Below are 15,124 nucleotides of genomic sequence, written 5' to 3' on the forward strand. Positions count from 1 at the left end.
ACGGGTGTGTGCTTTCATGTCCAGTTTTATTAGTGTTGCATTAGTACCATAAAATAGTTGACGAGGTCGAGCACGTTGCGGTTTGTTCCAAAAAAAAGGCTATTTACATTTAATCTGTCTTCATAAAAAACAACCCTAGAACCCAAACAATACAACAATGAAACAGATGGACAGCTCGGGATTCTACAAAGCGGTAACGTCCCCCCACCCGCCGCGGTCCGGACAAGCCTGGTGGCATTGTCAGGATTCAGGCGCTTCCCCACGGCTGGGGCACGTCCGCAGCCGCGCAGGCGACGCTCCGGCCACCCTCCAGCCAAGACTCCAAGCAGCAGCTGGCTGGATGTGGCCCCAGAGCAGTGCTCCTCCTGAAGGAAACCAGCGACCTGCTGCTTCACAAGTTGGCACATCCCCTTCTGCCCCAGTCTGTCCCAAAGCACCAGAGCGATCCTTCCTGCAGGAGCCAGCCCTGCCAGGAACATCTCCCATGAGAACACCATCGAGGAGGCTCCAGGAAACCTCCAGGAGATGCTGCTGCTCATTTCTGGCCTTCTCCTGCCAGGTTAAGCCCAGAGGGAGTGTCACATTAAAATGCCACTACTCAAATGCCTGCTGAGATCAAGAACTCCCAGATGAAGGGGACAGACACTGCATCCAACCTAACTCCAAGAAAGCTCCAGGGCCCCAAGCATGGCAGGACTGTCCTAATCCCAGTTTCCCAATCCCTTAGCACACCAAGCAGCAGGAAAAGACCACTGGTTCTGCTGCCTCTTGATTTCCCTCTTAACCTTGGAGATTCCAGGCACAGCATCCTCTGCCCTGGCTCTCCAGTGCTCCCACCAGCACACGCTGCTGGTGTGAAACACGACGGGGCCTTTGTTGCAATCACAGGTTAAGCACAGGGCAGTGTGGTTCCCGGCTGAGCATGATGATGGAAAGCAAACAGGAACATCTCCTCAGCCCCAGGAACCTCCCAGCCACCTACCCCTGCCCTCTCTGCAGGAAAAAGCCACAAGCTTTATCTCGTGTTCTAATTAAAGCGGCAAAACACAGCCAAAGAGACCACGGTTCTCCCCAAACTCATGTGTAATTCAGGAGGACTCTGCAGTCACCGCTGCCACGTAAACGGTGACAGCTGAACCGGATGGGAACTGCAGCTCTGAGCTCAAACAGCCACACGAGATGTCCCCGACGCCACCAGCGCCACGGCAGAGCCAGCCCTGGCTGAGCGCTGGCAGGGCTGAAGCCCAGCCTTTGTCTCCAGGAAACTCAAGCCAGAGGAGCAGGAAGCACTCAAGGTGCAACACGATGCCACAAAAGCCTTCCACCTTTCATCTGCTCTCTGGAGCTGCGAACTGGGTCAGCGTGGTGCAGCTCAGCGCGGAGCCAGCCCGCTCCCCAGAGCTCACCCCGCGCCAGGCCAGGCCTTGCCCACCACAGCTGGAAAAGAAACCGGCGCCCTGAGAAGCCACAGCCAGAGGGACAGGAGAGACTGGCCCTGAGAGGGCTGGGGTGAGCTCTGGGACACAAAGGGACACACCAGGGACACCACCTTCAAAGCACCTCTTGGCCAGAGATCCACTCAGGTGCTGCCCACCCCAGCCCTGCCTTTGCTGTCAGACCACAGAGCTCCAAAGCAAGCCCAGCTTACAGGGGAGATAGCTCCCCTCAGTTTCTTCATCTGGGATGTACCTTCCCTGCCCAAACTCTCCACAGCTGAACACAGAGCGGTGCTGTCTGTGCCCTGAGCCATCCTTCTGCACTCACTGACGTGGCCATGACCACCCAGCCCCACAGGCTGGCACAGCTCCGCAGGCACGGGCCCACTGCTGCCCCAGAAACTCTTCCTTGCTCCCTCAGTGGGGCTCACTCCTGGCAAGGTCCCCCCAGAAACTGTTGGGGAAGTTGGGAGGCCTGAGATCAGTCACTCATTCACAGGACCAGGTCTAAAGCTCCTTCTTTAAAACAGTCTGAGCCACGTGCTTTGACACTTGTTTTTCTTAGAGACAGCAACCTGTTTCTACTGCAGACAGGGAAAGAAACAGCCGCACAAAGTGGCTCCACAAGAGAAACAACAGCGGCACAACAACCTGATCGGAGCTGTGCCACCGAATTTGCATGCCAGCCCTTGCCTCCAGGAGCAGGAAACACCTCAGCCACCCCTGGGCACACAGCTGCCCACTGCTGGACTCCCTCTGGGATAACAAGGCTGAGAAGTCAGGATGTTTTCTTGCACGGAAGACGCGTTTCAGAGCAACATCATCTTTCCACAGGGGAGAAATCAAGCCCTCGGGTGTACAGAGAGTCTCCCGACGAATTCGCTTGTACAAAGTTAGAACAAAACACAAACCAACATGAAATGCAACAAGCAGAAGTGTTTCTCTCACACGTACACACACACACACACACACAGTACAGCAGGGCAACACACATTTGATAGGCAGGACTCTGGAAACCCTGTCCTAGCTACCTTTTTCTTTACAGTAGGTTGAAATACAAAGAGGAGCACAGTGATGGTTCTCCCCTCACCCCCCAGTAAACAAAGTTATTGCAGTCGGTCAGTCCACCCCACCTCTGCAGCAGCACCACCAGAGCTGCCCAGGCTGCCCACAGCTGGAACCCAGCCCAGTCACCCTTGTCACAGCAGTGTGAGATCCCAGGGAGAAGTCACACACTGACTAATCTCCTTTACAAAGCTTTTTCTTTGATGCAACAGCCTCGATAAAGATGTGATGTGCTTACACACCCTCTCCCACGCTGCTGCTGCTAGGCAACGCTCTACAGCCCCAGAGCAGCAGCTCAGGTCACCCAAAAACGTCAGTGAGGGACACGACAACATCCCCACTACAGCCCAGCTTCTGCCACAGCCAGGGGCCAGCACATGGCAGGCAGGAAGAACAAAGTATGGCAGCTAGACAGTGTGTCCTGGCCAGCAGCGTGCCACCAGGCTGGGGACAGTCCTGGGAATAGCCAGACCCATGGAGGCTGCCCTTGTGCTGGGAAAGGGTTTGACGACAGCAGCTGGTGAAGCAGCCCAAGCTGTGACAGGCACGAGATGTAGCTCTCACCTCAGAACCTCCCTGCTAGCAGAGCACACCACCAGTACCTGCCCAACAGAACCCGGTGGTCCCCACGCAGAGCAGGACCTGCCGTGCAGCGCAGAGCGGGTTCCCCAAGCCTTGAAAAACCCAAGGGTAAGGGATCAGGTTAAAAAAATTGAAAAAAAAAAAAGAAAAAAAGGAAAAAAAATAAAGAAATAAGTTTAAAAGCATCACTGCCCTCAGAAAGTGCCTTCTGGAAATGCTCACAGAGCCTGGCCTGCCCGCAAGGGGGGGACCCAAAAGGGCCCATGAGAAATTTCAGTCCCTTACCCTGAAACGCCAGAGATGTCTGTTCTTCCAGATGGCAGCAACACCCTGCTCCCTTTATCCCACCCAGCACCTGAGAGAGCAGCCCGTGCCACCTCAGGTGTGCAGTGTGACACAGGGGCAGGAAGGCAGCTGGACACGCAGAGTGCCTGCCTGGCTCCCAGTCCAGCCACTACAGTGATGCATCACTCCACAGACAACGGCTCATCTTCCTGGGTTTGTGGGGTGTTTTTTGGCAAATTAATATCTTTCCTGTTATTTTTTGTTTTTATTTTATTTTTATTTTTTTAGAAAGCATTAAAAAAAATCTGCAGCTGTTAAAAAAAATCCTTTCCCTTTCGAGGCTGGACGAGGTTTTATTGACAGGTAAATAATCGGTGTGAGTATGTAAATAGCAGCGACCCCACTGACGTGGTGCCCCTCAGCAGCACAGCCAGCTGGGGAACACAGAGACTGGCTCATTTTGGTCATTGTCAAAGACCTGGGACATGGGAGTTTCCTTACACTCAGTGTTTCCCTAATTCCTGCTCCTTCCCAGCCCTCCTCAGGCATCGCTTCAGCACGAACACTGCCTGTCCCCGTGGCAGGCTCCGTGCTCTGAAGGGGATCTCCTCTCCAGACCTCCCTAACTCTGCAAGTGGCTTGTTTTCCACTCCAGACAGCTGAACACCCTCCAGACTCGCTGACCTCTTGTCCTTTGGCAGCAGGAAGAAAGACTGGCCATCCTTTTCTCCCAGAAATACAGAGTGGGGGCCAAACGCACCGGAACACGCGTGATCTTCTGCAAAATGTGTTCGAGCTGATCCACGGCTCCCCCAGCCCACTCACACCAATGAGGTCTCAGGTTAATAAGCAGTGCAGTTACTCAGCTATCTGCTCGTAAGTGGTAGGTGTTCTTGGGCAGGTTGCCTGCTCCTGCCAACTCCCCCACGACTTCACGTTGTCAGCACATCCATATTTAAGACTGGTTTGTTGTTTTGTTTTCGCTTTTTTTTTTTTTTGCCTTTGCTTAAAGGGGTTTCCTTCCTTTGTAGTAAACTTAAGAGTTAATAGAAAAAAGTAATTCAAAAGTAATCCAAGCACATCTGTAATTAATTCTGCAGGAGAGGGCAGAGCGACGCGAGTCAGAGTTGGCACGCAGTTCCTGGCTCCTGGTGTGCAGTCCTCGGGATGGGCAGAAGGTCCCTGCGCCGAGCACAGCTAGAAGTTAGATTTGGAGTGTCCAAATATGCAGATGGGAAAGTGCTTGACGTGAGAGGACCACTGTGCTGCCAGCTGAAAGAACTTGACGTCGTTCCACTCCACCCCATCGATCAGGACTGCAGGCGAGGGTAAAAAGAGAGGAGAGTCAGAAAATGCTGAGGGGAAGTGGCCAGCCCGAGGCAGCTTTGCCAGAAGCGCCCCTGCAGTCAGCAGAGGGAGGCCTGGCCACACTCAGCTGCTCTGCCCCACCCAGCTGCACACACGGGGAGAAAGGCTCAGGAGCACACCAGGTTTAGGGAGAACAGCTCGGATTGTTGTTGCAGCATCGCTCACTGACACCGGAGCTCCCCACACTGCTGATTTCAGCGCCACCTGATCCGGCTTCTCGGCTTTCCTAAGCACACTTCATTTTCTTTTTTGGGTAAATGCAGTCTTGCAGAGATGGACATCAGTGTCTCCTCAGTGGCACTCTCACCAGGACATCCATGTCGCCCCAAGAGGCGACACATGTCCTGTGAGCACCCCTGCTGCCTGCCAGTCTCACAGGGACCGGGCCAGCCTTAAGGAGGTGGCCCAAGCAGGTCCCTCTGTTGGGGATTACTAACTGAACAGGCTGCAAGGGTGTTTTTGCCACTGGGTGCCCAGCTCCACTGACAGACACTCCAGGTCTGTCTACAAGATACATCTATGGCTCCTGCTGTGGCATGAGCGTGTCCTGCCAGTGTCCTGCCCAGGGGAGCAGCCACAATGTCACCACCTGCCACCAGCCAGAGGTGCAAGAGAAACAGGGGGTAACAGAGAGGGGAAAGGAGCCCTGTCCAACCTTTGTCCTCATCCAGAGCATTGATTCAGAGCTAGCTAAAGGAGGATTTTCCCCCATCCCAGACCATGCTTTGCTCCAAGCCCACCCCCCAGGAACATCCCCATCACGCTGGCTCCAGGGCACAGGGCAGGACACCAGCTCAGCCCTTTGCCTGGAAGACAATCTCAGTACCTGAGCCTTGCCCCAACACCCAAAGGGATGCAAGCACTGCACTCACCACGCAGCATGTTCTGCTGATGTTTTGCTGTGCAAATCAACCTGCTGATTCCTTCAATACACTGGCTCTTAGACTCAACCTCCTTGTCCTTTGTTTTCTTGGGCAAAAACATCACTGGAAGAAAAGCAAACCAGCACAAGGTGAATCTATGCTACTCACAGGACCTGCACTGATTCTTGTTTGAGCTTTTGCATTTAAACATTCATGTCTGAAAATTCTTACTCCTCAGATCCTTCCTTTTTGGCAGGAGTCTGTCAGTGCTGAGCACCATCACTGATGCAAATGAACACCTTAACCCTAAATGTCTCTATGTGAAGCCCTCCCAGCTCATAACCCTGACCCCAAAGGGCACCTTCAAGTAACTCCTGCTCTGTTGGGACACCATCCAGGGAAAACATCTGCATCTGCAGTGCCAGGCCTGCTGCACTGCCTGTGGCCCAACACAGCCTGGGCTGCACAGACACCTGGAGAACAGCAGGGATTACAAAATGGGGGCAGCTGGTGGGTAGGAAAGGCATGAAGAGAACTAAAAAAGGGTCCAGTTCCTCAAGAACTGTCCAAATGCACGAGCAAAGATGTACAAATGGTTTCACAAGAGCTGGTGGTGTTGAGCACCTCTGCTGCAGGCTGGGCCACCCCCAGGGAAGTTTGGAGTGCCTCAGGACTGCCTCTCCCAGCAGCATGACGCTTAGAAAGGGTGTCACCAGGGGAGGCAGCTCCAGCAGCAGCAGGGCCACAGCTGTGCTGGCCTGGCTGCAGGGTCCTGCACCCGTGTCCTGCAGTCCAGGAGGCTCTTCCAGCCTTCTCTCAGAGCCCACCAGGAGCGACTCCCAGGCCCACAGGCAGAGGATGGTGTGAAGGACAGCTACTGGCAGCCAAAATGTAAATGCAGAACTGCCTTGCTGCTTCCTTGAAAATAATTTGTTGCGGAGCTGTTCTCAATTTCTAAACTACTTTTCACATTACCGAGGCCAGGAGCAAATACAAAATCTCTGACAACATTCAAAATGCCATTTTGTTAGTTTGTTTTGAGAAAATAAAGCCATGAGTTTAAGAGCAGGAGGGTATTTATCTTCTACTTCTTTCTGACCCACAAAGCATTCTGTACAAAAGCATAAGAATTATAAAATCATGTAACTGCCGAGGTTGGAAAACATCTCCAGGGTGATTGAATTGAACTGCTAATCTAACACTCCCAACTGGCACTAAACCATCCCTAAGTGCCACATCTATACATCCTTTAAATACCTCCAAGCATGTAGGGATGGTGGCTTTGCCACTGCCCTGGGCAGCCTGTTTTATGGTTTCACAGCAATTCTGGTGAAGAAATTTTTTCCTAACAGCTAATCTAAGTCTCCGTGGAAAACCTTGAGGCTACTTCCTCATGCCCCATCCCTCATTACCTGGGAGTCTGACTCCCACCTTCTCCAGTCTCAGGTAGTGGCAGAGAGTGATAAGGACACCCTGAGCCTCCTCTTTGGGCTGAACACCCCCAGTTCCCTCAGCTGCTCCTCCCAGGACTTTGCTCCAGGTTCTGAATCACCCCACTGGCTCTTGTGTGGGGGTGGGTGCAGGAGGAGAGTGGGAGGCCCCAGACTCCAGTTCAGGGGCTATTCCTGTTTTGTCACCTCACAGGCATCTGGGATACTTGCTGGGCTTTTGTTTTCCCTTACATGCCTTTTTTATTCTCTGTGGCTCTTTTGAGCTAAAGGCTCGTATAGGATGGGGATATCATCCCAGAAAGTGCAGCCATCCCAAGTCTCCAGCACACTGCCAGGAAGGAGGGGCTCATCTACCCTCACTGGTGGCTGGGGCACAAGCTGCCTCTTGTCTAATCTCACATCCCAAAACAGCACCAGCAGGCTCCCAAGGAACACAGGGAATATGTCCAGGCATGGCCTTCTGCATGACCTTGCTCTGTCCCTTGTTCTTTTGGGCTATCCCATCTTAGCTGCTCAGCCATCAGGGTGAACACATCCCACATCCTTACCTCACACAGAGGAACCACCCTTTCAAACCCTATGGCTTTACGCAGTCACTTCTCATCAACCGATTAGGATTTGGGGGATAAAAATAGGACCGAGGTGCTGTAATCCAGCACTGAAAGTCAGGCAGCTGTGGAGCAGCAGGACAGGGACAGAAGGAGACCTTACCTTTTTTGTTCTTTTCTTTTGTCACGACAGTCATGGACATGGTTGGCGTGGTGGCGATCTCGCCGCTGGCAGGCAGCCTGCTGACCTGGAGGGACCGGAAAGTGCATTTCAGTGTGTTTTTGGTAGTGGAGGGGTCCTTCTTCTCCGGGTCTCTCTTCCTGTCCACGGGTGGAGCTGCAATCCAGTAATCCACCTGCAGGCCCATCAGCTCAGCACCGAGGCCCTGGCTGGGAAACAAGAGGAGGTGGTAATTTCTGCGTGCCTCCCGGCGGGGCTTTGTCAGAGAGGCTGCCATTCCCAGCCAGAGCACAAACAGCTGGCTCTTTGGGAAATCAGGCAGTGACATTTCAGAGTGAGACTCAGCAATCAGAGAAGGCCAAGAAGTCACCCCTGGGAGAGGAAGCTGGGGTCCCATTGCACAGAACCTCAGTGAGCAGACAAGCTGACCTGCTGCAGTCCCGAGGGCGAGCAGTGGGAAAGGGAGCGCACAAGCGCTTCCCTCGGATGATGCCGAGCTCTGTGACACAGCAGCAAAGGCAGCTACCGAGGTGGCCCAGATTACTTCATCCTTGAGTGGGGGAAAGAGGCTGTAAGCACCTGCTGCTGCCTCCTGAGCACCGATGAGTGACTCTATCCAGGCACAGCACTGCCAAAACCAACTCAGCTGGGGTGAACGAAAACTTGGCAGGTCCCTGAACATCAGGCACTCAGCTCCCATCTCCCTGACTTGCTTTTTGCAATCGCCTACCCCCAAGCCTTGCCACTTGCTGGGGAATTCCACTGCTGGAAAAAGCATGTTCTGCCAGCCCTGTGACACTTGCTAAACAGCAGCAGATTTCAGGATATGCTCTGCTGTTGAAAACTCCTGTGCATCACGTGGTAGCAGCTGTGCATCACCAAAACATGCTGCCAGCCCTGTCTTGAGCCAGCAAAGGTAAGATGAGCAGCCTGGGAAGCTCCAGCCCCTTCTCCTGCCCCTGCCTCTCACTGCTAACCCTGAGGGGAGCAGGGCTTCCTCATTCAGCAGACCTACAAGTGACAGCCTAATCTTCTTCCTACACAGTGACAGTCAGTGTTGAATAATACACAAGTACTAGACAAAAACCTAAATTTATCTACCAGTCTGTGTCCCCAGTTTGAGAAATGGCAGTTGTTAAGGAAGATAAATCTGTGATCTTGACTGAAATACGCATCCCTCTGCACCACCTGCCTAATAAGAAACTCAAGGTAAAACAAGGATGTCCCATCCTTACAGTCCTCTCAGCAAATCATTCCCTTTACCATTTATTCAGCTAAAAGTCAGACTGCAAAGCAGAGTTCATCTTTGATGACTAAAACCAGGCTTTTTGCTCTCAGGGCAATATTCAAAAGTGAGATTCTTTAAGGATGATGCTTTGGAGATGCTGCTTTGTGTTTTAAGGCTCCTTTGCATCTCATTTCTCAACTCAGTCATAAAGACAAAGCATCCTAATATTCACTAGGCCCAGGCAAGATTTTATGTTCCATTCCCAGTTAAACACGTGGCTTAATCACTCAGTTTGGGTCACCCTCCACCCACTGTGCTGTCACTTATGCATCAGAGGAGATGGAACAACGTTGAACTTACACTTCCTCATTTCTTGATGATTTTACCACACAGTACAAAACCAAGAAGTATCAGATTCCTAGAGCTGGGCCGTCAGCTTCAGATTCATCACATCCAAGGCTCACAGCTTCAATGCCCTACGCTCCTGGGGGCACCAGATCCCAAAGCACTTCCACCTTTGGAAAGCCCACACACAAAGCTCACACACAAGGATTCAGCTGCGCTCCCTGGAGCCTGCACAGCCCCCAGGCCCCTGCACTGCCAGCCAGCTGCTGCTGGGGCACACGGGGCTCTCCTGCCATCAGACCACAGGGACACCCCCGAGGGGCCTGGGGAACCAGGCACTAACACCTTCCAGTGCTGGGCACCTGAACTGGCACCTTCACATCTCCACTTCCTCTTCAAAAGGGAATTCTTAAGCCAGTTTAAGAAGTCAGAGGTTAAAGGTGGCTGCAGGGCACTCTGGGGTGGGATGCAAGGTCCCCATTCTGTCTCCAACAGGGACAGCAGGGGATGCTACTTAGGGAGAGCACATAAGCCCAGGCTCAGGGCATGCCCTGGCACTTGCACAGCCTGGCAATCACAGGATTAGGATGCTAGAGACATCTAGACACATGCTTAGACATCCCTGAAACATCCTTTAGTACCCATTAATGGATCTGCTGTCCATGAATTTGTCTGAGCCCTCTTTGAAGCAGCAGAGGCAGACGTGGTCCCTTCCTGTCTCCCTTTAACTGAGCTCCTGCAGCATCACCATGTGCCCCCAGCTCTTGTGCCTCAGGCTTCAGAGAGCCCCAGAACTGTTGGGGTTGGAAGAGACCTCTAGAGATGATCCAGTCCAACCCCCTGCCAAGGCAGGCTCACCTGGAGCAGGGGTGCATCCAGGTGGGTTTGGGATGTCTCCAGAGAGGGAGACCCCACAACCTCCCCGGGCACCTGTCCCAGGGCTCTGCCACCCCCTACAAACCCCAAACCCCCTGGCTTTGCAAAACTTGAGTGGTTTATTGCTTTTCTCTCCTCTCCTAAACTGCAGAGCCCAAATGCTTCTATTTCCCCTTCCCACAAGACTGCTGCTATGCTCCCTTAGAGGTTCAGGGGAGTTAACAAAATCAAGGGGATCTTCAGAGGGGAACCTCTGAGTACTAGAACTGAACACAGAGTGTTAGAGAGCTACACCAACATTTTGTGCAGCAACAAAATGAAGAGTCCTGGCCAGGATAAGTCCTACTGGCAGCTTTCTAAGGGTTTCCTGCCTTCACCCCTAATGATTTAAGATAAACCAGGGCTTAGTATTACCTGTAGGTGCAGTCCCCTTGCTGTTCAGATTTTCTTTCAGGCACACACACAAAATGGGAGCTGCAGCTCCACCTTACAACTGCCAGCACTACCCTCACAGAGAAAGTCATCAGCTCCTTCAAAAGTCCCTCTGGCCTTCCACTCACTTGGCCATAACAGACATAAGAACCATGAGGGATCAGACTGGCACCCGTGTGTACCAAGAGTCAGACATTTTTCTGAATACATATCTTCCCAAGAGAATCCTGCCCTTGAGACATGCAGCCTTCCTCCCAAGTGCAAAATCCCCTCCTGCCCTCCCCAGCTCCTTGTCAGCCCCAGAAAGGACACAGTCACTCCAGAGGCAAAAGAGGTGAAGGGGAAAGGTGACAACTCCAAATGTTTGCAAGGGATGAAGGAAGAGCTACAGGTTTTCCTCTGGAGGAGTTCTCTGCCACGTGTATGCCAGAGAAGCCAGCCAACAGAGCTGAAAGGAGACAAAACATGGTTTACCTTGGGGAGGAGAAGCTGCCTGTAACAGATGGTGAGGAAGGGGGTGTGGGGGAGGCTTCTTTCACAGCAGGAGACACGGAAGGCGGGGTGGAAGAAAGGACAACCGAGCTTGAGGGAGCTGCGTCATCAGAGTCACCTTAAAAAAAGGAAGTCAAACTGTTTTTCTGGGTTTGTCTCACAGCACAGAACACTGGGATAAAGCTCAATCTCCTTGTCCATGCTCCTGCTGCACAGGTTTTGCTCAGATTCAATCCAGAGGTCAGCTGGCCCATCAGCTCTGACTGGCTCCACACTTCTGAGGGACCTTGTATGTCTGGCACAAGGCAGGCACAGACACTGACACTCCTCAGGGTTCCTCATTCAGCATCTGCTCTCCCAGGGTTTGCTCCCAGCTGATTTTGAGGCTCCTGCACAGCCACAGACCAGCCCGTTGATCTCCTACAGGGAATCTCCCCCTGCAACCACTGCAGGGCAGCACCACTCCTGGAATGCAGTGCCTCTGGGCGACCACAGGGATCTCCCCATTCCATCTGCCTCCACCCTCCACAACCAAGCTTTCATCCCCTTCATGCTGGCCCTTTAGGATGGTGGGAGCACCGTGACCCACAGAAGGGCCCCCTCCATGCACAAACTTGTGTGTAACCCAGGCCACAGGAGTCTGGGTTTGCCAGTGAAGCAACACAAGAAACAATCCCAAAGCACGGAAAGCAGTATTCCTGTGCATATGAAGGAGGGAAAAACCAGTAAGTTCACACTGACAAATTAGCACCACCCCATGTCTGTGTATATAAGCAGACAGTATCCTGATATCCAAAGTATATCAGCTTTGCACTCCTCCAATAAAAAATAAATGCGCTTAAATTTTGCCCCCCCCTGAAGTTCCCAGGCACTGAGATCAATTTCATTGAGCAGTTGAGCCTGCTGTAGGGAGACAGGCATAAACTTCTGAGGAACTGCCTCTTCAGGCTGAAGCAGGAACCTCAAACAACAGTGAACCCACCCCACTGACAATATTAGAAAAACAGTGTTTGCACAAAAGTGAGAGTGGAGCTTCCCTGGATGTGGGAATTTCACCTGGCCTGAAGCTCCACATGAAGTAACAAGAAGAAAGGGTCTCTCCCAAGAGAGAGGGCTCCCTTTCTGCAGACAAACCTCTGGGAGCTAATAAAATCCAATTCCACCTCAGAGTGCTCCAAGGCAGCAGCAATGGACAAGTCTGGGAAGTCAGGACACAGAAAGCACACACGAGATGTTCCTTACCCGATGTTGCAGAAGATTGTTCCACTATTCCAACTTTCACCACCTAAAGGGGGCAAAACAGAAGAGCTCTATCAGACAAACAAGAGCCCCCTGAACTTCAGGAACCCAAACCCCAGCATTAAGCTCATCTCTGCACTCTCCTTGGCACTGTCCCTGCAGTCAGAGTAGTTAAGGAGCCCTCCAAGAGCCAGGCAGGTGCTGGCAATGCCCAGCCAAGCGGTGCCAGCTCACAGCCCTTTCCTGACCCACACAAAGGACAGCACAGACCCTGCAGAGCTGCTACAGACCTGCCCAGCCCATCAGCTCCAAGCTGTGGCAACTCCAGGGAGGAGAAAGGGTCAGAAATATCCCTTCAGCACTGCTTTGATGCACCTGATAAATTACAGACACGCTGCTTCCATTGCTCAGGAGCATCCACTTGCAGGGTGCAGCATAGCTGGGGTTTGTCAGGAAACCTCAGGAGTAACAAAGTACAGTTTCTGATCAGAGTTATCTATTCTCTAAACAAGGGAAGTGCCCAACAAAGAAGATGAAGCCCCTACCAAAGCCCCTGGAAGCAGACAGGGGCAAACCACCACATGGACAGGTCAGAACAATCCAGCTGACACTGAAATAAGGGCACAAATGTGTGTGGCCAATCACCAGCCGGCACATTAAGATTAATGAAAAATGTCACTGGCAATAACTTGTGGAACAGAACATGCTGCAAACAAACTCCCAAGAACACATTATGCCTGGAAAGATAAACTGGCCCTTGTTGATATGAAAGCAGAGACCTTCTGCAGTGATAATCTGCTATGGTACCCAGGGATCATCACTCTTAACACTGCAGAGGAGAGAGCCTTTTTAAAGCCCTTAAGGACCTTGCATCCAGGGCTAATGTCTACCCTACACAAATGCTGACAAATGGGAAGGAGCTGCAAAGGGAGCTCAGGTCAATAAAACCCGCTTTAGAATGAGAAATGATGTCACACAGACTGTGTGGTTTGAAAATAGAAGGTCATTAAGTTCAGACACCACCATGTCTGGACCACATCTCTAGGGAGCGCATTTCCCTAGCATGGGATCCAGAAAAAAAGAAAAAAGAGTTGATTATTAGAAGCAAAATGCTTTGCAGAGTTTGGAGGGCAGGGAGAGGTGTGCTCAACAGTAGATCTTGGAGAGAGTTGTCAGGCTCTTTGGTGGATTCCCATTTAGATGCAGTCTTGAAAAAGCCATCACGAGTTCAGCAGTGTGTACACAGGCTCCCTGAGGGCTCACTGCCTCGGGATATGGAGGCTGCAGCTCAATTTGGCCAGTCTCCACCCAAAGGGCAACAAAACAGGCTCAGGAGTGCAGCAGCCATTGGTGCTCTGTGTGTTAGACACCAAGAAGATGCTTTACAGACTGTCACTGGCTGGGAACAAGAGAAGAAGAGCAAGGGGAGGGACAAGCAACACAGAAGTGTTGCCTGCAGCCACCTTGATCTGCAAGCCAGGCAGGAAATCTCTTCTGGCCTGTCCCTCCTTGTTGGCTGACTGAAGATGCTCGAGTTCAGCCACATGGGAGGAGCACAAGATTAAACACTTTCCCTTCCCTCCACTCGGGGAGGTGCATGAGAACACTGCAGTTCCAACAGGCCTCCATCCAGGAAGGCTGCAGCAGCCAGCCCCCTTTCCCTCCAGGAAAGAGGCACATCCTGTTAACTCCTGGCTTTTGTGCCTGTCTGGCCCCTTGTAAGGCTCCACTCCCACCACTTGGAGCCCAGCTGAGCTGCATGGCACTGCCCTGCCCATTTCTGGGTCAGAGACTGCAGGACACCAGGTTTTGCACCCCAAAAGCCAAGAGGGCAGCCAACATCAGGAGCTGCAAACCCAGAAGTCAGCAGCTCCCTCTCTTCCTTGTCCAACAGCTCTGAGCAGGCTGCAGCTGAGGGAAAGAGCCTCAGTGCTCATGTCCAGCCTCAGGCTTTGTGAGACACCTGCAATTGCCCTTTCATTCTCTTCAGATGCGTTTCACAGGGTGTTACTGTGCCAGGAATGCTTCAGAATCAGGAGCAAGCAGCACTGACTTGACTTTCATCACCAGTGACACAGGAAGTCAGTCTGTGCTTTCAAGGCAAGGTTTTTGGGGGGCTGGCAATGTTATGTACACAACAAAGCAATTCCACCACTTTCAGATAATCAAATCCAGACTGAAAAAGCATAGCTAATGTCAGGACAACAATAATTCTAGAGCAACTGGATAAACACTCTGAGCCCCTCTTGCTTGCACAAAATACAAGACTAAATCAGTCCTGAAAAAAAGCTTGCAGGGCCCAACAACAGTCTGGGATGTTCCAAGTCCTCCAGGCTTTTGATGTTACTGGGAAAGGTGAAACAGCTGTTTTGTAAGAACAGTCCATCAGCAGAAATTGCAGTTCACGGGAGATACAAGTTCCCAGCAAAGCTCATCAGCAGGGAACAAACTGGGTAGATGTGTCTCTCGGCTTTTGCTGAAGGCATCTCTCCTTCAATAAACAAAAAGTGGATTGTCATCTCAGGAATACTGCAGAGAGAGACTCTCGCTATGAGGAGACACCAGAGTGAAAGCAGGGTCAGCCTGAGGGCAAGAGAGACTAAGCTCTTTAAATGCCTTGGGATTTCAGAGGAGCTCAGAGTCCCTCAGAGGGGACGTGTCAGCGTCACACAGAGCAGGCACAGCAAGGCCAGCATGCAAGACAGCAGCAGAAACCGGGAAGAGGACATCCAA

At 52.1% G+C, this 15,124-nt stretch overlaps 1 protein-coding gene across 7 annotated transcripts in view; it reads right to left on the reverse strand.

The window, feature by feature from the left end:
- Window positions 1-9: 9 nt before the first annotated feature.
- Window positions 10-15,124, reverse strand: part of PACS2 (phosphofurin acidic cluster sorting protein 2) — a 76,320-nt gene continuing 61,205 nt past the window's right edge. For all 7 annotated transcript variants that reach the window (XM_014257589.2, XM_088060185.1, XM_088060184.1 and 4 more), the window contains exons 20-24: window positions 12,395-12,437; window positions 11,135-11,270; window positions 7,762-7,988; window positions 5,609-5,722; window positions 10-4,684 (exon numbers count right to left, since the gene is read on the reverse strand). In XM_014257589.2, the coding sequence (XP_014113064.2) occupies window positions 4,566-4,684; window positions 5,609-5,722; window positions 7,762-7,988; window positions 11,135-11,270; window positions 12,395-12,437 (639 nt within the window). In that variant the 3' untranslated portion in view covers window positions 10-4,565. The remainder of the gene's footprint in view (window positions 4,685-5,608; window positions 5,723-7,761; window positions 7,989-11,134; window positions 11,271-12,394; window positions 12,438-15,124) is intronic.

The sequence above is a fragment of the Pseudopodoces humilis genome, chromosome 10 (genome assembly GCF_049639895.1).
Source record: "Pseudopodoces humilis isolate 2021_Gansu_Grassland_sample_001 chromosome 10, ASM4963989v1, whole genome shotgun sequence".
In the NCBI taxonomy this organism is placed as follows: domain Eukaryota; kingdom Metazoa; phylum Chordata; class Aves; order Passeriformes; family Paridae; genus Pseudopodoces; species Pseudopodoces humilis.